Below are 27,936 nucleotides of genomic sequence, written 5' to 3'. Positions count from 1 at the left end.
TGTTGTTGACACAGAGTTGGAGTTTATTCACACGTCATGTCCTACAGTGGGTAATGTATTCCAGAAACACTGAACAGCGCTGCCACATGACACAGGAACAACAAAAGAAAGACACTGAACCCTTTCTTTCACCATTATATAAAAATAGTGTTGCTACAAAAGTGTAAATAAGGCTTACTAATAAGACAACTCAGATCTGAAGCTACACAGGAATCTGCTGCCAAAGTGCATTAAAAACACACAAAATAAAGAGACTAAACCCATGTTGCATTGTAGCAGAGTAGAAAAGGAAATGTCTGTAAAGTAGGATGAAAGCAACACTAATTTCTTAACCTGAATTGATAATAGAGTATAATCCATGGGTAAAACAGAAATGGTCTCCATGTTTGCATTCTTATACCATATTGTACAATTCCTATCTGAATAAGTTTAATATCCTGAAGTAAAAGAAAACTTACAGCTGATTTAAATTTTGTAATATCAGTATCTTAGTTGAGTTTTCTATCATATCAAAAACCTTTTGAAATGCTACTGTAGAAAATAGAGGTATAATGTTATCTGTGTTCCCTACTGTATCTCTGAAATGAAGGCTCCCCCTTGTGGCATTAAACAGCAGTTATCTGGTATTTATATAATACATCCTCTGAAAATGGAGTCAGGCAACTCATAAACACCAACGTATGATTAGCATCACTCCTCCCGCCACGAAAGATTAAAGTTCAGGCCCGGTTGCTTATCTGACGGTTGATGAGTGTCTTAAGGAACAACGTCTACTCGTGAGCGCTCCACGGCTCCAACTGTATATATATCAGTACTCGTATTAAAAGCATGCACATCTCAGATATAATTAGCATTTAATCAACAAAGAGTGCTGTAAAATCATGTTGACATCATGATGTCAACAATGGCATTTTGTCCCAGAGCATATATTTAAAATATTATTTAAAAACCTGTAAGAAAACGCCCTTCGTCAGTCCAATCTGGGATCACTGCCAAAACCAAACTACCGCACAGTATGTTGACTATATCTTAGACCAAAGCTACATGTTGTATGAACATCGGATTTCCAATCTTTAAATTACATTACTTTATGCGTATCGAGGTAAAACATTGGATGGGTTCCGTAAAAAATTAAAATGTTAAATATAATTTATCCCAATCTTTTTTTCTTTAACCAAAATATAAATGTGTGACATAAATCCATTGTATAAGAGTATAATAGATATAGACCATCACAATGAAAGGATGCGTCTTGGTTACACTGAATCAAGTTATTCTCCCCAAGCCTGAGAGGGGAAACAGATAAACGGTGTTAAAATGTATAATAATAATAACAATAACTCCTCAAGAAACGTAATGCAAAAAACAAAAAAAACACACACACTAAAAAAATAAACCAGACAGATTAAGAAACCATGACGGAGCAACCCAAGACCCCCTGAAAATGTTGCCTTTGCTGACCTTCAGTAGTTTGACTTCTCACCGGCAGCAGTGATGTGCAGGTGTACTCAAACGCCCCATGACATCACCGCTGGATGTGGTTACAGGTGCAACACATTTATGAACACATCCATCACGGCTGGTGAAACCGGCTGGAAGCGTTCTGCCAGAGAGAGCAGCCAGTGTGTTCAGCCACTCCTTCAGGAGATGAGCATTTATCATTATTATTGTTAAATCAAAGCTGTGAATGGAGGTAAGGAGGGCAAGTCTATTAAAAACACCCGACAGTTTACAATGCAGAGCCGTTCATCTGAGATCGACAGACATCATTTAAGCATGTGTAACCATACATGCCTTTATAATAAATGTTCATCATGGATGAAAACTTACACAACTGCATTTAGGTGCTCAACCGAGTCTCATTTTCATGAGACCCGTCTTGGTTCTTGGTGTGACACGTTCAACTGTTCACTCACGCACCCGATAATGTCCATGTGCAGTGTCCTCTCGACAGTATACTTCCTGTGACCTTGGGAAACAAAGGAGCATTCTTCATGTTGAACTACACGGCCCCACACTCCTCAAACAAAAAGGGCGTGTCACAATTCCAACCTGGGCGATGATGAATAAATGTGGAAAAGCAACTGTAAACCGTCTATATGAGCGATTAAGTAACATGTGTTGGGCAGAAGTGTAACGAGACTTTCATTTAAGTTGTACTGGGCTCTAAAGCTGGGAAACATGTCAACATAGATCCTATGATTCCTTACAGTATATATTTTAAATTATGACTTAGTTTTAAATATTTGAATATAATTTAAAGAGTGTGATGGCGCTTTTCATTTATGTGGAGCAGCAAATAAACAAAATCCATGAGTGAGACCACCACATCCCTGTTGATACAGCTCCCTGCTCCGATGTGAGCCCGATGAACACCTGATCGACGAAGCGCAGGTTCATCCAGCGGATACGGGATTATTGAAATCATTCCTGGTCTCCTTTGTAAACCAAGAGAAGACTTGTACTTTGGAACACAGCACTTGTCAAATACCAGTTGACCATGATTATTCTTTTAAAGTCCTCATCTGTCCACCAGAGGACAGCGTTTCAAACCATCAGCCAGATGTCCTTTTGCATCTACCGGAGTGAGAGAAAAAGACTAAAAGTTTGAGAAAACAAGGAGAAAAGAAGGCCATTGAACAGCAATAAAAAGGCATGATGTTGGTTCTGACTGTCGGGTTCAAAGTGGTGAAAGAGACTTCAGGTCCAAAATCAGAGATGACAAACGAGTACTTGACAAATCAGTACCAAAGGCAACAAACACATTTACAGTATCAGTTATTTCAGGAGGTATTGGCTTTTGTAAATGTATACGAGGATCCGTAAAAAAATAAAACGACTTGAGTTCATTAGTACTGGCAGAATATGCTTTTATCCAGGAAAAAAATAAACAAACCCTCAGCGATCCATTTGTTATTTGTTGCAAATGGCACTAACCGTATTTGGGGTGGAACGTTTCACAAAAGGCCCGGTTCAGTGCACACCTCGGCTCTGAGGTTACAGTTTGGTGTGTTTTCGGTACAGTGAGGAAAAAGTGGCGGTGCCTGCTTGGGTGCACTCATTCCTGAGAAAATCCTGTTGATTTAATAATAATAATAATAATAATAATAATAAGCATTACTATTTAACTGTAGGAGTGTCATTAGATAAAAGTTGGAAACTATGATACATCTTGTTGCTTTAAAACGTAAAACGTGTAGCTCACATAAGGAAGACAATGTTTATATTATATTTATACGATCAATGAGGAAAGAAGAAATACAATTCTATTTATAATTTCCCTGTGAACAAGTTTTCTAATTAAGCGTTGTCAAAAATAAATATAAACACCCGTGTATGCGTGTATCTGTTTGACCTGCATGTCTAGCAGCATAAGACCTCGGATTAAATTTGAGAAAATAAAAATAAACGTTGGATGACTTTTCTTTAAAATTTGCAAAAACAGAAAGAATCATAATCATTTTTATCATCTGTGTATTAACCTTTGAATGAAAAACCTAGTGCAGTGCAAGCAAATGATCTTCAACAAAACATGTGAGGCCGCTGAAGCAACTGTCAAATTATCTGCGATGATATAACTGAGAAAGAAACCTGGCCACCTCACATGGCTGAATGTTAATATACGAATAATAATAATATTTGTTGTGATTTGTGATAGTGAGTCAGACACCTTAATGTCAGAGGTGCAATGGCAGTAGAGATTCGCCTCTTGAATTGTTTGTCATACACCAATGAAAATGATCTGCAAACACTGCACGTGCTCCAGGACTTTAGGAGTGTCCCGAAGAACTGATATCGTCTGATCGGATCGGTCGAGAGAGGCCTGTAGTCGACTGATCGTCAAATCATTTATTTTTGTTCTTGCTTATCGATTCCAACGTTTCAGCTTCACATAGAAAAATGATTTTAAAAAACAACATTATGAGCCGAGATAAATGTTCCTATTTCTTAGTTGTTGTGTCGGCAAAATAATTGACAGCGCCGTTTGTTGTACGTGGGGTGTGTACTTGTGTACTTGTGTAGTTGTGTGTTGCGGCGCCGTCCGTCGGACTGACAGTGAGTGGAGATCGAGAGAGAGAGAGTTTCTTATCCTGCTTGATTTTTGTGGTTGTAAATCAAACTTTCAGTCCCAATTCCCTTTCTCACATCGTAGCAATCAACAGACGAGAGAAGACGGGGAAGCGACGAGTCTCGAGGGACGCAAAACGCAAACACTTGTTAAAGCGCCGCTAACACCTGTTCCTACACGTCTCCCCAAGCTCATTTCGGAGAATATTCATGAATTCAAAATGTACCCGTCTCTCGGTAGTCCCATCTTCCATGTTATTTATGAACTATCTTTTACTTCATTGCCACATTTTGCCGTCACTACAACGAATTGACAGAGAGAGATGGGTTGTCCAATCAGGCTCCTTTGATTGAATAGCCAGACAGTCGACTATCCAGGGTCCCTTAGACTACTTAGTGATTTATGTTTTCAGAGGTCTACGACGGTAGTTTCAAGCAGCAAAAAGCTGACGTTACCTGAAAAAGATGCGAGCCAGCGAGACTAACAGCCATGTAGCCTATTAGCCGTGTAGTCACGAGGCTGAAGTCTCTCGAGTCACTGGCCATGAGGAGACGGATCCTGCCGACATGTGCATCCCAAACCGAGGGCGGCGTACCACACAATCTTTTGAGAGTTACCGTTCCACCCCTACATTTTGTCTACAGTACTTAACAACAGTCCTTTCTCTATACAAAATATGTCATTAGCCGTATTGTTGTATGAGTGTTTGCAACCTATACAATGTGAGTTCCTTGTAAATATCTGTCATGAGAAGTGTTTCACACATTTAAGTTTACAGCTGGTCTAAGCCTACAGGATATAAATAATAGTCTTCAGTCATTGGTTGGAGGTGAAGGTTTGGTTGAGTAGGGGTGATGGAGCTTCTCTCCTAGCCCATGTTGGAGCGAAGGAAAATGAGTTTGTTCATCTCCTCTGAGGTCACCTGCTGCCTCCTCTTCATCGCCAGGCTCTGCTCGCAGACAGTCACGCACTCATTGTGAATGCCCACGGCAGGCACAGCGAGGAGCCACATCGCCAGGCGAGAAAGCCGGGGGAACTTCTCATTCACCGCTGAGCTCCAGAACTGGAAGAGGTCAGGTGTGCCTTGGAGAAGTGGCTCAGCCAGGTATTGAAAAATCTCTTGTCTGACTTGGCTCTGACTCTCATCATTACCAGAGACCGTGCAAGAGGAGGAGGACCCCCTTGAGATGCCGCCATTGTTCCCCCCTCCCTCAATGCGGCTTATCTTCGGAGTTGGTGGGCCGTCGGTGTCCCGCTCTTCACCACCTGAACCTCCGCCGCCACCACCAGTCATCCCTCCATCCCTGGTCTCGGCAGCCATTTCGCACGCGCGGGCGATGATGTCTTCGTGCTGGTAGGCCGGCACTGAACACAGTTTGAGCTGCGGGTCCAGGATCATGGCTACCTGGTGGGCTCGTTCGACCTGGAGACAGACGAACATTACAATGAGCAATCACTCATATCATGCATCATATTTGAAAGCTCTCTTTAGAAGAACTGGGTATTTATCAATACTGTGTTGGTTGGCATCAAATGTCTCATCGGATCCATACAAAACATTGACTTTTTCAAATAGTTCCTGGTTCAAATCTAAACATTATTGTATTCATCTAATCTACCAGCATTGGTAGATGTCAGTAATAATTAGTCTTTCCTTAAAGAATTTCAGAGGGATCTCAGCGCTCCAACAGCATGAAAGTATTGTGAATAAACGTTACGTAAGCAACACAAGTTCAGTACCTTGAAGTTTTCCTTCAGTGCTTCTAGGAAGTAGTGGCAGAGTTTGCTAGCCGTGCCGGTTCCAGCCTCTCCAGCTTTGGACGTGAAAAACTTCTCCAGGCGAAGGTACACGGGCAGCACCTGCTGTAAGGTGGGCCTCCGCTGGCTGCCCAGCTCCAGAGCCGCCAGACGCAGCGGGGCCAGCAGACAGGACAGCGTACCGAGCAGATGCTTGTTGAGCCCTTGGAGGAGAGGAGAGGTGGTCTTACTTCGTCCGTAAGCCTCACAAATCTGTTCGAGGTGGGCATGGACCTGCAGAAGAGCTTCAGCCGTGCGCTCCCAGCACGGAGGGGTGGGGCATTGTGCAGGGCCGCCCTGTGTGCCCTCCTCCGTTGCGCTTGTGGATGTTTCGGTGCAATGTTCCTCACGAAGGGACAGCGTGGTGGAGGCGGCAATCTCTCGGCACGTCGACAGAAGCTCGGCCAACTCGTGGAGACCTCGAGCCTGGAGGCTGCGCTTCCCGAGAACAGCCTGGACCACCGCGCCGAGTGAACACCCGGCACACCGCAGGCAGACCCTGCTGCGGCCGCCGAGCGGTGATCCCGCAAATCCAGCCGCCCACACTTTGGGCTCGGCGACGTACACGGTGCGTACGTCGGACATCACAAACTCAGACAGCACATTCTGCACCCAGTGGTGGATCTGCTCGGGCCCTTCCCTCAGCTCCGCCTCCCGCACGCCGAGCACATAGCGTTTCAGTCTCGACCCCTCCACCTGGTAGGCCGTGAGCACATGGCAGGCATCCGGGCCCGATGCCTGGGAGTGGCAGGTGATGGCGATGCCGAGTGCAGCGTTGGAGCCCAGGGCACACGTGACTTTGACTTTGACCTGGTTGTACATGCGGGGCAGCTGACGCAGTGCCAAGGCACTCATGTTGCCAAATGCTTCACGGGTGGAGTAGGCACCGTGACGAGCGCCCGTATCCACCAAGGTCTGTGCCAGTTTCAGGAAGTCCTTGCTGTTGAGCACGTTGAGCACGCTCAGATCGGAACACATTACCCGTAAGAGGCGCTCAGCCACCTGCTGCCGCTCCTTCTCGGGGAGTCCGTTATTCTCTGCCAGCACGGACAGCAGATGGATGTAAAACATGAAGATAGATAATTAGTGTTTATGTTGATTTAATTAGATACATTGCCAGAAAATAGACAGGAAATACCGAATCATACACAACATACTAAAGACAAGGCAATAACAGGGGCTGTAACCTGGCTTTGTTCTACAGACCAGGTTCACTTTAAAACGTATACATGGCATCACTGCTAAATCGTTCTCATGTGAATACATTTCTAATGCCTCTAGTGCAACAGAAATAGAGAGAATCAAACCAGAGGCCCCATAATAATTCTTTTCAACAATTGCTAACCAAACAGTGGACATAGAGTCAAACAAACATGTTCACAGCCTGTTCTACGGTGACCAACAGTGTGAAATGAATTAAGTTGATTTGCGGAACTTACGGCTGACTGTGTGGTTTCTCTGGGGGATAATTTGAGGTTGGATTTGTAGTTTAACTGAGGAATTGGCCTGAGCCTGAGAGCCCCTCCACAGCGGCTCTGGAGGACCGGAGGCTGAGGAGGTTTTGGGAGAGTCCCCTTTTGTGTGGTTTTCATTGTCCGCTGAGGAGATACAAACATGGAACATCGGGCAGAAGTGTCAATATTGTATGGTTTTAACGAATGAAGTGTAAATCAAGTGTTTTCAGTGGAGAAAAATGGAAAGAATAAAATTATGACACAAAATTAAACAAACAAAAGAATTGACAACAAAAGAAAAATGACAAAAATACATTACTTGGCCTCCCTATAGCTGTCTAGCTAGATTAACAGTTTACAAAAACAAATTCATTTAATTTGTTTCCTGTTTATTTCCCTGTCAATTCTCATATATCAAACAGCCATAAATCTCGCAGGGTATGTCTTCAAATAAATTCAGTCAACAATAATATTGTAATCAGGGAACTAAGGACAACGCCAAACATCATGTTAAATGATCAACTCGTGGACACATGTTTTGTTTGTATTGGTGAAGCTCGGTTGACAGTTTTTGAAGGGAAAGGACAGACAACATGACTCATCTATAAGAGGGTTACAAACTGCCCGTAGGTATTTTTATCTGATAAATGACCTCCCATTTGAGGATAACAGCTTCTAAAATATGGGTATTTGCTTGTCATCCTTGTTTTCGTGCCACTAAACATTAACTTTATTTTGACAAAATAATTGCGCGTGCTTGTTGTCCTAAGCGCTTTGTACGCATTTGATTCATTTTTTGGAAATTCACAGAATTAATTGTATGCTTTCTTGATTGAAAAAAAAAAAAAAAAACAGGATGTTAGCCCAGGATCACTGCATCTTTCTGAAGTCATTTTGTTTGTATGCGAGTAGTTTCCTTCGCACATGACATAAACAGTCCAGTCCCCACGAAGCCCACCCGCGAAGGGTTTGAGATTGGAATTAGTCTAACATAATCAGAGGATGATGCACTGTGTACATGGCTACATGTATGCACTTTTGCAACAACTAAACAATGTATCCAGCAGCCTCAGAACCAGATCTGCAACAACCCTCAGTTCAACAATGTGTTCTTTGGAATTGTATATCCAAATGTTGTGTACCGCAATAAACAATTATGGATTATGTTGCATCACACTGCCTTTCACATGCATTGCAGCCACTGAGGGTGTGTTCACATGTTGTATTTGTTTCCCTGCCGAGCTTAACATGCACTTGGATCGTGGACTCACCAGCGTGGGACTGCATGTGCTCCAGCAGGTTGTTGTAGAACTGGAACTGGATGCCACAGGCACCACAAGTGTAGGGTTCTAAAAAATCACAAGGCCCAGAAGAGCATTGACTCTTTGATGGAGGATAACATAATGCACTGTCCATCTACTAGCCTCTAATATCCCCTTTATATATATATATATATATATATATATATATATGCTGGAGGTTCCACTAGAACTCGGCTGCTTTTGTGATTTTTGAAGCCCAAAGAGACTTAAATAGCAACAGCATTTCAGAAGAATTGTGATACAGTTGTTGTGTTAATTTGCAAGTATAATAATAATAATTATTGCAGCTTTGTTTAAAATTTGAATGTTGTGATGTCATTGTGAGGTTGAAGGCGCTGGCCATGTAATCACAATGTCCCTGGTTTGAAAAGGCTTTGTTCCCTGTCCTCTCTCTCTACCTCTCCCCTCATCTGTCCTATCTAATAAAAAGGCAACACAAACAACAAGAAAATATAATAAATAAATGTTTAAACCAAACTTTAAAAAAATGTGTATCAGCTCTTCCAACAATACTTGACCACCAAAAGACAACTTGAAACAGTTAGTCGGCCGATGTTGAATTGATTGTCATTTCAAAAATATTTCTGGACGCAATGCAGACGACACGAAAACTTTTAACAATTCTGTGTGTGAAAATGAGGCTAAATGGATTATAGAGAAACTATTGGCAACAAACAATGACAAATTCCACACAAAAATTGAAGCATACCAGAAAAAAGGGTGAAATGAAAAGGAAGAAACGTGCATATTTTCCATTTTGAGCAGGAAGGCGGGGTTAGACTTACTCTGGGTTGTAGAGAAGTTGCTGGCCACCAGAGGGCTCGGAGTCCCTGTGGACAAGAGGATAGGGAAGGAGTTCAAACCCCAGACCATCACTCTTTCCCCTTGTTTATTCAGTCGGTGCCTTTAGTGTTTAATGTTATTCTCTTAAATGGCCAGCATGATGATGACTCTATATTTCAATGATTTGGTTCCAAACATCATGCGACCTCACAGTAATTTTGATCAGTGAGTCGTGACGATGCAAATTGTATACAACAAACTTAAATACAAGCCAATGTTCACTTGTTTTGTAGCGGAATGGAAAACACGTTTACCATTCAAGTAGAAATTATACATTTCCCCACAAATACACTCACATACAAAAAAAATAACAGACTCAATGCTCACCGCTTGAATTCTGTGAACTGTTTGTGTCAACCAGACTGGACTGAATTGCACTTTCCAGTTTCCGCCTGAATGGAGTGTCTGCAAGTGGAAACACAGGAGAGACACTTAGTGACAGGACCGTGCAAAATAACGTGGATAATATTCTTAATTCAAGCTGCAGTCCCACACAGTTAAGTCAGAGCAAAGTCAATGACATGTGTATTAATCTCAGTTATATTTTGTGGCATATAAATGAATCATGCCAACTGCCTTGACAAGGGATCCAAATGTTACTTTTAAATAGGGTTTTAATTTCTCCTCTTCATTCCATCTTTTTGACCCACTTCTAAGATGCGAGTGTGTGCCATGCTTTAAATAGTAATGGCAGAGCGCTTCTTGGCAGAAAGATGGAGGGGGATCGGGAGGGGGGGCATCACAAAATATAGTATCAGCCGAGAGAAAGATCAATGATTTATGACAGCTGGAAAAAAGATGTACTGGGGCCTGCAATCTTGACAATTGTAATATATGAAAATAATAGTTTAGGGGAAAAAACAATCATTCGATTTAATTTCATTTTAATAATCCAAAAATAATTTCATTTTAATGTGTTTTGGTGCTTGAGGCAATACAAATAAAAAAATCAAAATAAATATATAAAAAATTTACCACAAGTGTGTAATTAACAATTCCCTTGAGGCTAATAGTTTCCAGCAGGGTTTCCACAAATCTGTAGCAAGATGACCCAGAACCCGACACTGCAACCAATCTTTTAGGGTTCTCTTAAATCCATTTTCCGCTGGCTCAGGACACCGTTCAGCCGTAGTGGAGAACGCTCTTATGAATTCCTAACACAACCTTAGAGCAGGACTGCGGTGTTATTGTGACGGCCCCAGTCCTCAAACCCAAATGTGCCAAAATCAAAGTAAACCGGCTGCACTTTAAAAATACATTATTCAACAGTACAGGCAATAGGTGTTTAGTTTCTGACGAGGAAGTTTTCCCTTTTTATATATTTCCAACAATACTATAATTTGTCATGTTGACACTAAGCCAAAAAGCATTAAAGTTGTACTTTTCCAATGACACATTTAATGTAATGATCTGGAAATATTATATTGTATATAATGCATGTATATATGATGCATAGTACGGTTTAGGCACAACAGTGTGTGTGTGTGTGTGTGTATGTATGTATGTATGTGAACTGTGAAAATAAGCATTCCGATTTGCATCAAACAATCAATTAACAAAACGACAACAAAAATGGAGGATAAAACTAAATCCTTACTTTTTATCTTACCAGTCTGGCTGTGGCCGAATTTACTCATATCCATGCTACCACATTCCTGAACCCGTGATGTCTTCAAATCAAAAGAGCCTAAATCAAGATAGAGTCTCGAGTCAATTGTAGTTAAATGCTTTGGCAACATCCAAACGGACAATGCTATCTTTTTTTTAAAATATGCAAGAAGAACATTGTAAACATTTAAAAAAGAAATTCTAGAGGTTGGCACAATTTGTTTAGTAGAGGTTATATGTGTGGCTTTAAGCAGCAACTAACCAAGCTCACCCATTGGCGTGTGAAGCGCAACATGCTCCTGGTATGGGTTAAAATACTTGTACTGCTTCCCACAGAACTCACAAACATAGCTTCCAGTTTCTGCAGGACAAGAAAACACACAATTAAACACATTGTTTTCATAAAGATCCATATGAGTGGTAAAACCTGTAACATATCAATAATGCTCCAATTGGTTGGATTAATGTGTCAATATTTTTATAATATATATTTTTTTTTAAAGGAACAGAATTATTGTGTTAATCATGTCTTATTTCACCAAGGAGAAGCCAAAAACAAGTGGTCCTAATGGGAGTTGAGAAGATGAAGGAGCAGGTGATGTTGACTCTATTTATTCCCCCCCAACTGAAAATATACATTAAGCAATACCTCAATATTAGAGAACAGTCAAAAACATCAGTTTAGACATTCAATCAGATGTCTATGATTCCCTCATTCATTGAAATATTACCTACAAAAAATTTAATCAAATCATTTTGAAACAATGCATGACGTTGAAAATTGATCCCAATCTTATCCACATCTTCTGGACAAGAGCTACAATTTCCTGCCTAAGCTAGTGTATTAAGAGGGAATTTTGTAATTGTGTCCTGCCATCTGTGGAAAAAAGTGACTCAAACAGTCTTACTTGGTCCAATTTTCTGGTAGGGTTCAACTGGCTCCTCCTCTTTAAGGCCATCCACAGGTAACGGTACTTGTTCATACGGATCTGAGAGAGATTGAGAAGGGAGGCGAGGATGAAATTAGCTTTAGAGTGGCAAGGGCATCCGACTGTCTACTTACATATTTATACATTTTCTACATTCTTACCAACGACTTTACACGGAGTAGGTAAGTTCTAGTAAGAAGTGAATAAAATAACATTTTGTCAAATTACAATCACTTTCGAAATAGTGGGATCATTTACCTTCAATGATGTGGGAACTAAAATACACTTAACCTGGCACATACTATTATTAGGCCAATGTTCATTTGAGAGTGTATTTAGTTTTATTTGTCCTTTTTTGTACAAAGAAAGCTCCAGATGTTTCACATCTAGTCCCCTTTACTATGCTACTCAGCTTTTGTTGCTGCTGCAGGAAGTAGAGACTCTGCTGCAAGGGGACAGTGTCATATAAGAACTTCACTTAAAAATGGATTTGAAAGTCTTTGAGTTTCAAAGGAAGAAAAAAAAGAAATTGTCATGCAAATTGTCCAGAAACTCTTGGTTACCATCCACTGCATGCAGGTCACGGTGCTCCTGGAAGCAGCTGTAGTATTTATACTTCTTGCCACAGATGTCACAGGAGTAACGGAAGCTATCTGCAGATGAAGAGATAGAGAGACACCAGCATTGATTATTAAAGACAATGGGTGCTCTGCAGACGGTTTGAGTAATAACATAATAATAGAAAGGTTGCAATACAGGAAAAAGGAGGGCTGGGAGAAAGTAACACATCACACACACTTAAGGAGCCAATTGCTGGAACAGTGCATACACTTTAACCACAACCCCAAAACACAGTCATTTTAATTGTTCAGAGAAGCACCATGCACCCCAAGGCGTTCCAATAGCTTTTCACATTTCAGTTGAATTAAAGTATTTCATTGTAGCAGAGAAAGTGAAAAGTAATTTCTGCATCAGAAAAAATTCAATCCGACAGAAATATACTAAATTCTGTCTGAAGCCAATCTGTCGCATGAACAGCATCACACAAAGAAACTGGAAACCAAAATCAATTAGTCTTCTCTCCATATTAATACGCCTGACTGAAGTGTCCCCAGCAGACGGCCCGTCACCGTACACACCCACGTGACAAATGTTTTATCATTCAGCACGAGAACGACAACCTCGAAACTTTCCTGAGAATTTCTCAGGTATTACAAAAGATGTATTTAAATAGTTTCAAAGATATGTTTATTAACTCTGGACCGATCATTTTTTAAGTCTGAATAAAATGTCCTGTTGATCCTTTAAAAATGAAGATGTTTGTTAAACTGTGTGTGTGAGATAAGTCAACACAGTTGATTTAAACGTCCAGAATAATTTAATTTTCCCTGAATTGGCAACAAGGAAATGCAGCTACCAAAGAAATTGTTAGGGTGCGAAACTGTAATTGCATTTATAACACCTCAAGGCTCCAATACTATGCATAGCCTATAAATAGGTGTGATTAAAACAGTTCCTGGTGTTTGTCAATGTAATTAAAGCTCACATAACATGATTGCTCTAGGCATAAGTGAGGACACATTCTGATTCAATCGATACCACAGTAACAACGTCGATAATTGGTTCCTAATACATGATCCTAAAAGGCTGGACTTGGATCCTTCCTGTGATGTTTCTGTGTACCGCTCGCACGCACTTGGGTGGATTGCCCACTGTTTTTGATGGATGACTATAAAATATTTCAGAAAACAGTAACACATTACATATAGTTCACATTCAAATGCCAAAGGACAGTTTGCATTTTCAAGTTTAAGTTGCACAAAACTGAAAAATACAGAATCCATGTGATAGTTGATTTCACAACGAGTATCACAGGGTTATACTGTATGTCCAAATACCCGATGCAAGGACATCTGGCCAGTTTCTGCATTGGCCAATCAGATACGAGAATGAGGTAACGCTCGAGAATTATACAATCTTATCTCCTGATCACTGTGTTGGTGTCTCATTATTTAAATAGAATCATGATTCAAGAATAAAAACGGGACTTTCTGGATCACTGGTACCTGAAGCAATACCCCACCAATCCCCGTAGTTTATTTTAATGCAGGGCTTTTTCTGAGCAAAACTCCCACTTGGTCAGAACTACAGAACGTTTCCTCGAGCTGGGCTCCCAAAATATGTTCTTCAACTCCATGAAGTCCACAACACTAGAGCCTGTGTTGTTTCCTGCTTTTCAAAATGATCCTATGCCCACACTCCTTCAGCAGAGGGGTACTTTACAAGCCATATTAACTGGAAAAATCCAGGCTTATTATCAGTGGCCTGGCGTCATTCTCCTCAGTTGGTTTTTTAACATGCAGACTGGCAATGATCCAGAGTAAGTTGCTATAGTAACCAATCATGAAGAACAAGTCTTGTGTTCAGCAGGCTTAAAGTCAAGGTTAGAGTACCCTCATATTCTAACTGATGCCTTACATCTCAGCATTTAACTTATTTTGGTCATTAGCATGGAAGACTTTATTCAGTTCTGTACAATAAACTATTTTATTTGCCTCTTGTTTGATCTTTAATTTTTGCCACATTCTTCCACTGCTCATAGATGCAAGTACTATTTAAAAATGCGCTGATAAATTGGCATGCCAGTCATTATCAAGAATAAGGTCTAAAACACAGCATGTGCCATTCTCTTAAGAATTGAATTCATCATCAGGTTGTTGTTGTTTTTTTCCTCAGGCAGCATTTCTGGCCTACTTATTAACACAGTCACATACCTTTTGGTTACACTTTATTTGTTGTATTCCTCATAGGGATAAAACAAAGAATAATTCAGTTCTGTCTGCATCAAGATGATTTCTCTTTCTTTTCTCCCTGCCATGATGACAAGTGCTGCCTTTAAGTCATGTGCACATTCACGTTATGATAGCTGAGTGTAGGAAGCTTTATAAATAACTCAAGTACTACTCTGAGGTAGAGTATTTTTAGTCTTGATCAAACTTTCACCACGATTCCTGGGAGTGATTTTAAGATGTCTGATAAACAGGCTGTGGGAGCTGATATACAATGCACTTAACCTTTTGTTTTTTTAGGTCATTTTTGACAATCAATATTACACCCTCCCCCCGCCTTTGGGTCATTTTGACCCGATTCAATGTTTCACCCTCCTGTTACCTTTATATTTACTAACATATTTTACCCTTTGGGTTCAATTTGACGCCAGCAATTAAAACCTCCAGAAAATTATTAGAATTAATATTGTTTTCCAAGTTTAAGTGTGAGGCACTTTATGTTTGTTTGTTGACTACCGAAAGAACACCGACATTAAACATTGAATGGGGTCAAATTAATCCTAAGGCGGGGGGAGGGTGTAATATTGATTCGGGTCAAAATGACCCTAAGGCAACACAAGGGTTAAAAGAGCAACATCCATAAGCGTGCAATACCATCGTATATCCAGTTTCGGGGTTTACTTCGCTTCAATTTGAGGAACTGATTTTGTCAGACAAAATATCATTGTGAGAATCAGAACATTGTGTCCAAACATGAGAGAAATGTTGAGGTAAAGTTGGATGTTGCCTTATAGTACCTGGTATTAGGATGTCACCTATGGGAAGGCGGCTACAGTGAGGAGACAAGACTGATGGGAGAGAGGGAGGGGGACAACGAGGGTAAATATTATGGCTTTTACCCTGCTAAAGTCACATTGACACAACGCTACGGATTGTTTTTAGTCAGCTTTACGAAACTCTTCCAAGATATCTAGTAAAACAACATCATGTCTGTTAAATGAGCCAGGTATGAAATAAACAGCTTGTGCTGGCATGCTTATTAACTTGTGTGTTCACTGGATGAGTGTGTAAAGTCTACTCACTGTTGGGTGTCTGGGGTACGCCATCTGCAACCATGTTATCCGATTCTATAGTGGATAAAAATAGGATGGGGAGTAGTCAGTCTAAGAGAAATCTGTGAAGAGATGGATGTGCTATAATTGCTATCTCCACATTTAAATTCAGAGGCCAAAAATATCAAATAAATTCCAAATACAATCCATAGCCAAAACAGGACTTGCATGACTCAATCAGAGGAAGTAAATCATTTTTGGAACATCCTGTCAGGAGAGGAAAAAGCAGCGAGCAGTAACTTAATATTTGGCTTTTACATAAAGACAATACATGTGTAAAAGAATAAATAAGCATCTTACCTCTGTGTGCCCTGACGTGTGTCTGAAAGCAGTTATAATACTTGTACTTCTTCCCACATACCCCACATACATAGGAACCTGCACAAGAATTCAAAACAACATCAGAAACACAATCACAGAACCATCAGGAGGAATGTACCTTAGAAACTGAAAGTATATGTAGTGCATATGTGAAAATGCATCGCAGACTTAAATGTGAGCAAAGCACAGAGGAAAGCATCCTTAAAAAAAAAAAAGACTTGCTCACCCGAATCACAAAACAAAAACATTTTGTCGTTCAGCCTAACGCTACAGCTTCTGGCCACGCACATAGGATTGGTTCAATTCATCCAAGTTCTGAGATATCAGTCTTTCAGATGGAACTATAATATTAAATACAACATCAAATGAAGGCGAATAGAAGTCCAATTGTGCTCACAGGATTGGGAAATTACATTTTAAAATATTCAACCGCAACAACTTACTGTCGGGGGCATTTCTTCTGTAGAAAGTACTTCCAATAGTGTATTACCCTGAGTAACAGAGACTTTGTTTCTCAAAAGCGGCTGCTATGAATTTATTAAAGATGTCTTTTTGAAATGCTGTGCAGTCTGTTTGTGTTGTTTTGTCAGTCAGGAAGCAAAGACAGGGTCAAGAGACACCAGACAGGAAATGCATTTATACATCCATGTATATTCACACACCTATGCATGAGTCTGTGCTCTTCGTTGGTGGAGGAGAACCAAGGGCAAACATACCCTCGGTCTGAGTTCTACGGGATCCACCTCCACTTGCTCCACCATCATTCCCTCCAATGACAACACAGATCTCAGCAGGGTTGGCATCACCCACTTTCCCGTTACTCGTCTCTGAGGTCCCGGGCTCTTTCTTTATTGTGACAGTAGTTGGATTTGCACTCTCGGTCTTTGGGACCGAGGTTGGCGAGGGACCCTCTGTGGCCGCACTCACACCATCCGCCTGCTCCTTCCCAGGATTGGGTGCCTCGTGTGCACTCATGACTCCACCTCCTCTGAGCCTGTGCTTCTTTACAAGGGGAAACAACAGAGACAGACAGAGACTTCACTTCACTGTATCAATATACATTCTCGATTCAGCATTTACTTCTCGACAAACACGTATAGCATCAACGCACAACATCAGAACTGACAGGTGAAACGGATGTGATGTTACGAAACCAAAATGGTTGTCTCGATACCTGCTTTGATTTGTTCCTACCCAGGTAGCTAGATCAGGGCAAGCTGCACAAGCAGTAGCCGGCATCCGACAACTACTGAAAGATGAGAAAACCTGTGTGACAATTACCTCTCTTTTTCTAAATAAAGTCAAGAGACGTGTGAGCTCAAAATGCACAAGAGCCACCACCTGTACCGTGTTATTTTGAGAACAGAAATAAATAAAAAAAGGGCAACATTTTCTGGTTGGAACAGAACTGTTCATAAGTGCCTTTTGGTGCATGAATTTCACAACTTTGTGTTATCCAAATGCTCCAATTTCAAAAGTATCCAAATTACACAACTTGGCACTTTAGGACAAGGCTATAAAAGGCCTTGTCGAGAGAAAAGAGAGCTCAATACACAACCATGCAAAACTGAGCTTTGCCAGGACGGAAAGAGGGGAAATTGGTCTTCTTAAAATAGGACACCGATACAGCAACAGCAGGCCTGTTGGTCGCCCAATGGACCAACACGTCGTTTGATATGACACAAACACGGCCATGATCCGGAGAACGTTCACACACAATATTTTAGGGTTTCGTTTCAAATTCCTTACCTTCATCTGTAAAAAAATTAAAATAAATGTCAGCTCAATCGTAAAGTACAAGCAACACGGAAGGTCATGCAAGTGTTTGTAATTTCCTAATGCCTTCTAAAACCGTTATAAAGAACAAGCTTGAGCATTACTTTACTTACACATACTAATGTCCTCGAGTCATAAAAATCCACAGCATGAAAATTAAGTTAATTTTGGGATCTTGTCATGAACAAAACTGCTGCCCTCCCAGTGGGGATCACCAAAGCAAAGTGAGTTGTGTATTAATCCAACAGTCAATCGACAAATAGATAGTCAGCAACTATTTTGCGAATCCATTCCTCGTTTGAATTCTTTTTCAAAGCAAAAATGCCAAACATTATAAATACAGTTAGAACGGACATATGACTACTTCACCTTGATCTGGGAAACAATTTTCACTGTTTTACTGACCAAATGATTCATAGGGAAAGTAACCAGTAGATAAATAAATAATGTCAATCGGTATTAGCCCCAATTATATGCAAACATAAAGGTCACACATATATTCATGTGTATATATATTCAGCCTATTTATGCACTAAGGCTACATACAGCCAATCACATATGATTCTTTATTCATAATGCCTTGTATATTATTTTCAATATTTTACACTCTGGGTGTCCATCCCAGAGCAGCACAATAGACCACCTTGTTAAAGAGTTCATGTGTTACGCTTGTGTACCAGAACGGTTTTAGGACATCATTTCTGGATGTATTTTTATCGAAAGCCAGAAATCAAGGAGAAACCTCTTCCACATTGTGACCAGTGGCGGTGCGTCCATAGAGGGCGCTAGGGCGCCGCCCCTCTTAACATTTTGAGATGAAAAAAAAAAGAAGAAAGAAAATATATAATATATACTGTCAAAAAACATTATATACCAAATCATTTAAATAATAAATATACCGTGTTGACGCGCTAAATGTGTGTGGGAGACCGTAAGCCTGTCAACAGCCACTTAAGTTAAATGTGACAAATAATATAGTCACTCATCATCACTGTGAGAAGCCCCGCCCCATTTTATGGGCGCCGGCCAAACGTGTGTATGCGGCAGCGAGCAAACATTTCACGGTCGTTGCGGCAAGGACGGCTTCTCATTGGCGGATGAATCGTGAATCTTGGGCCAATCACATCGTTTCTTATTTCACGTGATTGGACTATTCGGCCAATCAGAGACCCGTCTCATTCCCTCAGCCAGAGAGCTCCACGGAGCTACGGGAGCAGGTTGCTAACCGGAGCTGTTAGCTGGAGCTCAGTGAGTAATGCGCTGTTTAGTTTCCCCTGTCTGTTGTTCCAAAGTCCTGGGACTGAAACTCTCTGGACTACAACGGGGGGAGGGATCTAAAGAGCTTCAGACAAGTGGAAAGCATGAATCTTGCCGCAGTTATCTAGCGAACAGCATGAAGCTAACTAGCTAACAGCATGAAGCTAACCCTGTTTGAAGAGCAGAGCAGCAGAAGGAGACTGAACTGGCATCGAAAACACAACGAAGAAGTTCTGAAAAACAGACACATTCCCTCCAGAATAATAGAAACAGGCTCGTCACAGACATGATTGACTTTAACCAGAGAGTTGTGGAGAAGTTTGCCAACTTTAAAGAGAGGAGGGCTACTTTTCTTTACAGTAGTGGGTCTACTCTGTCAAACACCCAATGTAACATGTGATCTCTTTCTGACTCTATTCTGCTCTGAACCTCTTTCATGTGAGGGTGAACCTCATTTATTCTGTAAACCTCTGAAACCCAATCCCATGTTTCTTAAAGCTGCTCTGAACCTCTCATGCCCAAAGTCACAGTGTGTTGATAGTTGTTATTGGACAGTGTTGAGCACGCTGTGTTCTTGAAATAAAGCTTTGTTTTTTACAATATTCTACTCAAATCCTCTTTTCTTCTCATTGTTGAGTGCTATTTAAACCGCGTCGCCCAACTGCGCCCCCCCACAAAAGAAATGTCACCAGCCGCCACTGATTGTGACACCTGTGTTGCCATAAATGTTGTCACACTAGGTCAGCAAAGTTAGTGGCCCATATATTGTCCACGCAGCAGTGGCACATTTTACATCCCAGTGACATCATAAACTGAGTGGTCAGCTCTCCATGTTCCAGCTTTAGGACTGAAGTTTCTGGTGCAAGGCTGAACTTTTGTCGCGGCCTCCTGCTGCAGAGGGCACTGCTTCTCTTATCTATATTTCAGATCTTTGAATCAGATTGAGGAGTTTAAGTCAGACAGAATTTTAAGATGATACATGTTTTGCTTCTGGTAGATTGTTGTGCAAACTGTAATAATATCATTAGAGCATTAGATTACAGAATACACAACAAAAGCTGAATACATATCTCTAGAAAATGACGCTTGCTGCAGTGTGTATTATCATGAATGGCACATGGTCCACATTACAACATCAGTGTCATCCCACACATCCATAACGTCATGAAACTTTCAGTAGAAATCTAATTACATCTATAAGCATCCCCACAGACGGGCAGCACTGTTTTTCTATCATACGTATTAAAGCAAAAATGAGATAAGAGTTAGGAGCACCTGCGGGTTAAAGAGATTGAACTTTCACATTTTCTGAACTCATGAAGAAAGACATGATGTAACTGCGGAATGCAGATAGATTATGGGAATTAATTTGTTTGTCAAAATAAACTCCTCCAGTATGTGCATCAGTATGGCAGTGGCTTAGCTTCACTCCGCAGGAAGGTTTGCTGATGGTATGCTGGAAAATATTAACTTTGCATTGACCTTTACTCATTTCTACTAGACCTACAGTCTTACCTGAAAAGCTGTAACACAGCAGCATGCAGTCAGCCAGTCTGGGATGTTTTTAAATTAAAAAATAACTCAAAGTTAATAGTTTTTAATAGGCTTCGTCTTGCTGAAAATGTGTTTTTTTTAAAATATGGTAAAGCCAAGCTTCTCTGTCCCCGAAGAACTTTCAAAGAGGAAAACAGCAGTATCTGGCATTGTTCTGGCAGAATCGACACTGGTATGAGTATATTCTACTATGACACGTCTAATCCACCATGCGTAGAAGTAGGAATGTCTCATCATTGTTCTTTTATGAATGATCGGGTTAAGGCCTTCTGTCAGCTCAACTTCCAGCCAAAGCAAATGACGACAACACAGAAATAGTGACTCAATTTATGAGTCATGAGTTCAGTAGATTACTGAACCACTAGTTGGTGGATATAAATATTATACATAATAGTATACGGTTCATTTTCAGTTTGGGGCAGTTTAACACATTAAAAAAGGGACACTATCCCTCTAAGCTTCTCACCTTGATTCATTTAAACAACAGTTTGAAGTCTAAAGATGTAATATTATATCGCTGAAAAGTAAAGATTAGAAAGAATGAAAACAGATATGTTAATCTGGATTTAGTTTTTCCTTCTGACCTCTCAGTATAAATGAGCTCACGACCCAGATTAGTTTGTGACCTTAAGGAAGAAGCCGACCGCTCGGTTGGCAAACACTGGACTAGGAAGACTTCATAAAGTTATAAGATCAGCTCCTGGCTAACTACTACAGTGCAATGCTGATTATACACAGATAAACAGCCACAGGGGCCGTTTATCTGCAGAAGAAGCACTTTTACGCTTGATACTTATATTAAGATAATATTTACTAAAGTGGGATTTGGAATGCAGGAATTCTACTTTTACTGGAAGAATGTGTACTTTGTTATATTTGTACTTTTATTGAAGCAAAGGATCGGAGTACTTCATTCATCACCGAGTGTTCCTTATCTACAACAAGTCTGCTTTTGTTTAAAAATAGAACAGTAAAGTCCGTTGGCACAATCTGCTCATAAAACATGCTAACAAACGGTCCTCAGTGCCCACTCCACACGAGCAGCCCATTCTGGAGCTGACGGAAATGAAATAATGGCTAAACGAACTGACTGTTGTGCTCTTCAACCAAATGAAATGATGGCCAAGATGCATGCATATATGAATTAGATCCGTTAGCCATTCCCTGTGCTGCATTTTAATGCATACCCTGGATTTTCTATCTTCTAATTAAAGTCAAAATGCAACATTTCCAGCCTTCTGTCCTTTCAGTCGGAGGCTCCTGACGTGCTGTAACCTACAGCACTTTGCAGAACCACAATCTAAACCAGACGCACATTTGCTTGATGTTGCCCTCACAAATAAGACACAACCGTTACCAACTAAACAAAGGGAAATGAAAAATAGTTCAATTAAATCATCAGATGCTATTTGCATATCAAGGATCTATAGATGCCATCGTTGGAATAGACATTGTATTCATAAGAAGGGGTGAATCATGTCACTCTATTAAACGGGTTCCCTTTTGGAGTTGGTCCTGCTGTGATCTAAAATGACAATGCATGCATATTAACTACAACGTATTATAGCAGTGTAGTAAATGTATGTAGGGTTACAGCATAAGGAGGTTAGGCATATGAAGAAAACATCTCGAGGCCATAACTCTGTTCAGATTTCAGCGCTGAGTCGAGGTACTTAAAATAATTGGCCTATATTTGGGCAGTACTGTATCTGCAGAATAATAAGGTAAATCAATCACTGCGTTTGGTTGAAGCAGAGTACCGTGTGCTTCTAAATTAGAGACATTTCCGTACTTTGAAATGAACCTTGCAATGTCAAAAAAGCGCCATGCTCTGCATGTTAAGTAGATGGGAATAGAGAATCCAAACATAAAATACAAATTTGGTGCAGGCACATGAAAATGTTTCCACTCTGGAGAGATTAAAAATAGGAATCAGCTAAAATGAGGGATGATGGGGGTCACTTCAATCACTGCATATTTCAATTATCCAGAGCAGTCAGTGACTCGGAGCAAGGGTTGACCAAAACCGTTTTCACACCAAATGTATTGCTTTCCTGTTTTTTTTAATCAAATGCACATTTTTTCTGTCTTCTGTAATAAATGTCTTCCAAGGTGGTGTATGATCAATGATTTCAAAAAGCAATAATGCAGAGAAATGGATAAAACCCCCCTTCACCCAAACCCCCAACTCTCACACACATGTATACTCACACACACACACACACACACAGACACAGGCACACACACACACAATGCTCTGGAAAAAGAAACTGTGTCGTCTAGTAAAATTCCATCAGCATACACTCAAAACCCCCATAAAAACCTTTTCAATCTATATGTTAATGCCACGAATTAAAATTTAATAACAAGAGATATTGAAAAGCAGACTTGAATTATACAAAAATAAATCCTGAAAGATCAGGGCCCTAAAATTAGAAATTCAGGGCGGCATCCGGTCTGCTGCTAAACCCTTGTAGGGTGGCAGATTAAATTGTTGATGAAAATCAAAATTGCACTGCACACTAACGCAGACGCAGCAAACCTGGCACTATTGTGATTTATGGATTCATTAAACCCACGGGAGTTTCCCTCCCGCCCTCCCCTTTTCACCCAAAGAAATGAGATTTGCTTTGCTGAAAATTTGTATTTTCAGAATAGCTGCTCAGGCTGTGCTCTACCTTTACAAAATGGTCACGGGGAGAAAAAAAAAGAAGCTTCCGTGTACACAAACACTGCACGTGAACAGGCCTAATTTTCATTGCTGCAGCAATTTAACGTCCTTCTGCATTATTCATGAAACCAATAATAATTTTTACAAAAGGAAGAGGCAGGAAAATTTGTGAAGAATGCACAGATTTTGTCCTCTTTTTTATTATTATTAATGCAGCAGCTCCAGCCCACAGAGAAAGCCATTCCCTAGAGACTATTTTAAGTGAAGATACTTTCAGACATTTTCAACATGCCACGATGACAAAAACTGAACACAGTGTTTGTTATGTTTAAAAAAAGGATGAATGTTTGTTCAGACACATCGAAGCACAGATCATAAATCCGCAATTGTGCTTTAACAAAGAGAACTGGCCATGGCAACCGACGTAAACCGTTTGTTGAACTGAAAACAAAACCTCTGCACTACGATTAGAGCAGCGACTCGGTTAAAACAAGTGAAACCCACAGGCTGTGATATGATCAGGACCTGGAGGGACAAGTTTCACCTCTCCATCCAAACTATTTGCTCCAAATAACCTCAGTGAATCAAGTCTTTTGTTCTTTTAGGTACAGAAAGACCAGCATTCCTTTTTCTTTAATTAAAATGAGAACACTCCCAGAATGCAGTTCTCATTAGGCATATCAAAGTGTACGGTGGTTTTCACTGCAACATTATTCCTGAAAGCGTTTCGACTATTACTCTGCCGTTCATTTATTCTGTATAAACATTCCCATCACTCACCGAGTGATCCTACCTTATTAATAAACCCATGACACTGGTTGCCTCTCCTCACTTCTGCACTTTCACTGAAACTCCTGCATTTTGATTAGACTTTCCAAGCAAAAGGTCAGAATTTACACCCATATTTTGCATACCAACCATACAATTTTCTCCCAGTCCTTTCAAATTTATACTGTACATATTTGAAGGTCAGCATTAAAATTACCAAGAGCAAAATGGCCTCCACAGTTTCCCCTAACATTAAAATAAAAGCAAGCCATGCAAGAAGGGAAACTGTTTGCCGTCTGCAGGATTAATATAAACATTAGAGCCACTGGTTGTGATTGTTTTTCCTGTCCTTAAATTTGCTGACATGGTCTCTCATCTTCCAGAGCTGTTCATTTCACTTTGGATAGTTATTTTCCGCTCACACATTTCCAATCTCTAGGAATAAAAGCCCAAGTTGTTCCATGTTTGCTCAGTTGTGTATTATATCTGTTAACCCCACCATAATTCAAACATACACATGCATACATCCACGAGCAGAGAAAACTGCAAAATTACAGCTAGTCTGTATGTTAGACTAAAATGATTCAGTGGATTTAGACAATTTGTTTTTGTATCTCTATTTCACACACTGACAAACTCATTTGAATGAATGGTTTAACATTTAGCAACAATAATTCCAGGATATTCCACTTGAATAGAAACCTTAGAAAGAGCAGCATGAACGTGCACCAATCCTTTAAATGCAGTGTTAGAAAAGGTAATCTTGCATTAATTAGCACAAAAGCACAAAATACTTTGTATTTTCATTCACAGCAGTGATTTATTAACGAGGTCTAATGATTTCAAATGTGTCTACATTCACACACACACACTAACATCAATTTGGATAAACAAGTCTCAAAAACTCGTCTCATTAAAAAAAAATGTAATTTCTCAAAATGACTGCCTCCAGGTGGCGCCAATGACACAGATTTTAAAATCATCTCTGCCCCCCCAAAAAATAAAATTCGAAATGTATTTTTTTTTGACATGACGACAATTTAGTTCCTCCGCGTGCGTCTACGGTGGATATCGATCCGTTGAATGCGACCAAAAGTGGCGTCAGTGTTGTGCAAGTTTTGGGGGAAGAAACTCCGAAAGCTGAGCCAAAAAAAAAATTTGCAGGGAAAATTCATAAAACATGGCTGCAGGAGGTTTTTGTGTTTCAGATTGTTCCTCCCCTCCTCGTCCTTCATGTTGCCCCCCCCCCCCCCGTGCGCCACCGGAATACACGGGCTTATAACTAGGCGGTGAACGAGCTGCATGGGCGACTAGTCAGCAGTTACACGGAAACTTCATAAGAGAATTCAGTCCAGAAAACATCAACAGATTAGGACTATTTCGGGTGGCTTCAAAGCCTGCACCTGGCTCCGTGGCGGGCACTAGTGCGACCCGACTGCCAGGGTGTCGGTCGATAAGTACAGTGGACTGGGTCTAAACATGCGCTGCTGAAATTCCTCAAATTGAAGATTTCTAAAATCATTAAAAAAAATAAAACGTAGCGGTTTGACATACCTCCAAAAACGATGCGTCTCATGCGAAACCGGGCTCCCGCTCCAGAAATATTCCCTCCCCGACCAGAGGTGACTGCACAACTGCTTCCGCAAAAAAAAAAAAAATTGTGAATTAGTTATGAGAAATTCCAAATGTTCAATTTTTTTCCCACCACAGCGTTTTTTGGGGGGATTTTTTTTGCCCCCGCGACACGCTACGTTACATTTTGTAGAAAAGTGTAATGGCGTGATGAATCATAATGTTGCCGACGTTCACCTCAGTCCGTGCAAGCTCTTCGTTTCTGCCTCGCGCAGGTTTGCGTTGCGGTTCCTCCTGAGGAAATTTCGTCCGCCATATACAAGAAGGGCAGATTCCGAAATTGCAGCGCCGGCCTGTATATTAGCCAACATGAAAAAAAAGAAAGGAAAAAGGAAAAAGAAAAAAAAAGTCTGGGAAGAAGACAAGAAAATAGTTGGTCGGTTATGAAGTTACACGGGAAAAAAGAGACGTTGAATTACGCAGGGGAAAATGTTCTCATGTGAACTGAGACCATTATTACTGCAGCGCTGCACTATTGAGACGTGGGACTATTTTGATTCGATGATATCTTCGGAATAGGCCATTATTCCTCCTGATGCGCTTTCTAGGTCAATCTATAATAGTCTCTTGGTCATATTGTTTTCCAAATGTGTTCCTTGTTACTCATTTTAAATGGAAAGGAAAATAGAAACTCTTTGCTCAGAAAATGTGTAATACTGAAGTTGTCAAATGTTTTACTTTCTGCAATTACACCAAGTATACCTCAACGCAATACTTTGGTCAAAACGAGTGACATTACATCTACTAAATCTATTAGATTCGTGCCATCCACTGCAGAAGTCTCCACATAGTTTGTCCAAAAATCCAGTGCAAGTTTTTGGTTGGCCAACACATTTTCATTTCCAAAACCTACTCTGAGAATTAACAATCTTTTTTTGCTTTTGAAATAGTTTAGTTTTTGTTTCTGGAGAGAAGTAATTGTACCAAGATGTTTAAAGAAAGAGCCATTTCCTGTCAACAAATTATGTATATCATTTCTAATAATTCAATTCTGCATTTAAAGGCTGTAAATGTGGCTGTACTTATTTATACTAGTCACTAATATAAACACGTGCACTTACAATATTCCAATTAATGATGATATACTAATAATGATGATAATAACAAAAATCATAATAATTAGATAGCACTATAATACTATAATAACATTTCAGGGATGCAATATAGCAATGGTGCATGGGCAGATCAGCATTAGCATACATACTGAAGATATTAAGCCTTATTCATTTACTCGTGAAGACAATGTAGGTTCGATGTTGTGAGTTTAACTTTTTTTTAATTATTGAACATATTGAAAGTGCCTTCGGAAGAGTTCAGCCAACGACTTCTCTCGTTCTGGTCGATTTTTTCTCTGATCACAAGCAAAGTATAATCCCTCGCTTCGATTGCAATCACAGGGAGTCCCTCTGACAACACGCAGGTTGAGAGGAAAATAACTCTTTCTCCTAAGCAAAGTTTGGCCTTTTAATACACAGATGTTGTCACAGGTTTGCAATACGTCGTCCTAACCTCTGATTGGCATTGAACTGTCTAGGAGGAGGAGAATTCCAAGAATTCCAAGAATTCCATCTCCTCATCCCTTCTCACAGGACTGGGCGTACAACGGTCCCAGTCCCCCACCCTCATATAAAAATACCGATAACATGCGTGAGTGTGTGGTGTGAGGCGCGTATCTACTTGAGAATATCAGAATATTTCCAAGAGACTTTTCTCAGACACATATTTCAGCTGCCAGGTCTTGTTATTCTGAACTTGAGTAACATGACAAGAACATATGAATATAAAAGAACAATATGTAAGAATTAGATTATCATACAACATCTGCAAGCATCTCTCATAAGTCATCTGGAGAATTACTTTTAATAATTATGTTATTATTTATTAATACATCCAGTTCATCAATACATTAATTACTTAATCTTTGATTAGTTGGCGAGTTAGTGTTTATGGGTATACTTATTAGAACATTTATGAAGTCCACAATAAGTTAAGTATTATTTCATTTCTGACTATCAGCCAAGGATTTATTTTTTA

The 27,936-nt window shown here is 40.2% G+C and overlaps 1 protein-coding gene across 6 annotated transcripts; it reads right to left on the bottom strand.

The window, feature by feature from the left end:
* znf618 (zinc finger protein 618) lies at positions 1–26,179 on the bottom strand. Of its 6 annotated transcripts, none has more exons than XM_056432466.1 (16): positions 26,080–26,179; positions 25,825–25,904; positions 16,907–17,246; positions 16,224–16,301; positions 15,894–15,938; positions 15,609–15,659; positions 12,586–12,675; positions 12,002–12,082; positions 11,365–11,454; positions 11,083–11,172; positions 9,813–9,890; positions 9,428–9,472; positions 8,592–8,669; positions 7,306–7,464; positions 5,810–6,903; positions 1–5,492 (listed from the first exon to the last, which is right to left on the bottom strand). In XM_056432466.1, exons 3-16 carry the CDS (start codon positions 17,217–17,219, stop codon positions 4,938–4,940), a joined length of 2,847 nt encoding a protein of 948 aa, XP_056288441.1. In that variant the 5' UTR covers positions 17,220–17,246; positions 25,825–25,904; positions 26,080–26,179; the 3' UTR covers positions 1–4,937. The 6 variants fall into 6 exon arrangements, with proteins under 6 accessions (XP_056288441.1, XP_056288442.1, XP_056288444.1 ...); XM_056432467.1 differs by having other exon boundaries at positions 11,095–11,172; XM_056432469.1 differs by having other exon boundaries at positions 16,961–17,246.
* Between the last annotated feature and the right edge of the window lie 1,757 nt (positions 26,180–27,936).

The sequence above is a fragment of the Pseudoliparis swirei genome, chromosome 15 (genome assembly GCF_029220125.1).
Source record: "Pseudoliparis swirei isolate HS2019 ecotype Mariana Trench chromosome 15, NWPU_hadal_v1, whole genome shotgun sequence".
NCBI classification, from domain to species: Eukaryota; Metazoa; Chordata; class Actinopteri; order Perciformes; family Liparidae; genus Pseudoliparis; species Pseudoliparis swirei.
The sequence above is the reverse complement of the archived record's forward strand: the minus strand, read 5'-3'. Positions and strand labels throughout refer to the sequence as shown.

Coding starts and splice junctions, on each gene's coding strand:
- znf618 (XM_056432466.1), bottom strand. CDS start 17,219: ATGAGTGCACACGAGGCACCCAATCCTGGGAAGGAGCAGGCGGATGGT. Junction 16,302..16,906: donor GAGCACAGACTCATGCATAG/GTGTGTGAATAT, acceptor ATTCTTGTGCAG/GTTCCTATGTATGTGGGGTA. Junction 5,493..5,809: donor CACTGAAGGAAAACTTCAAG/GTACTGAACTTG, acceptor GTCTGTCTCCAG/GTCGAACGAGCCCACCAGGT.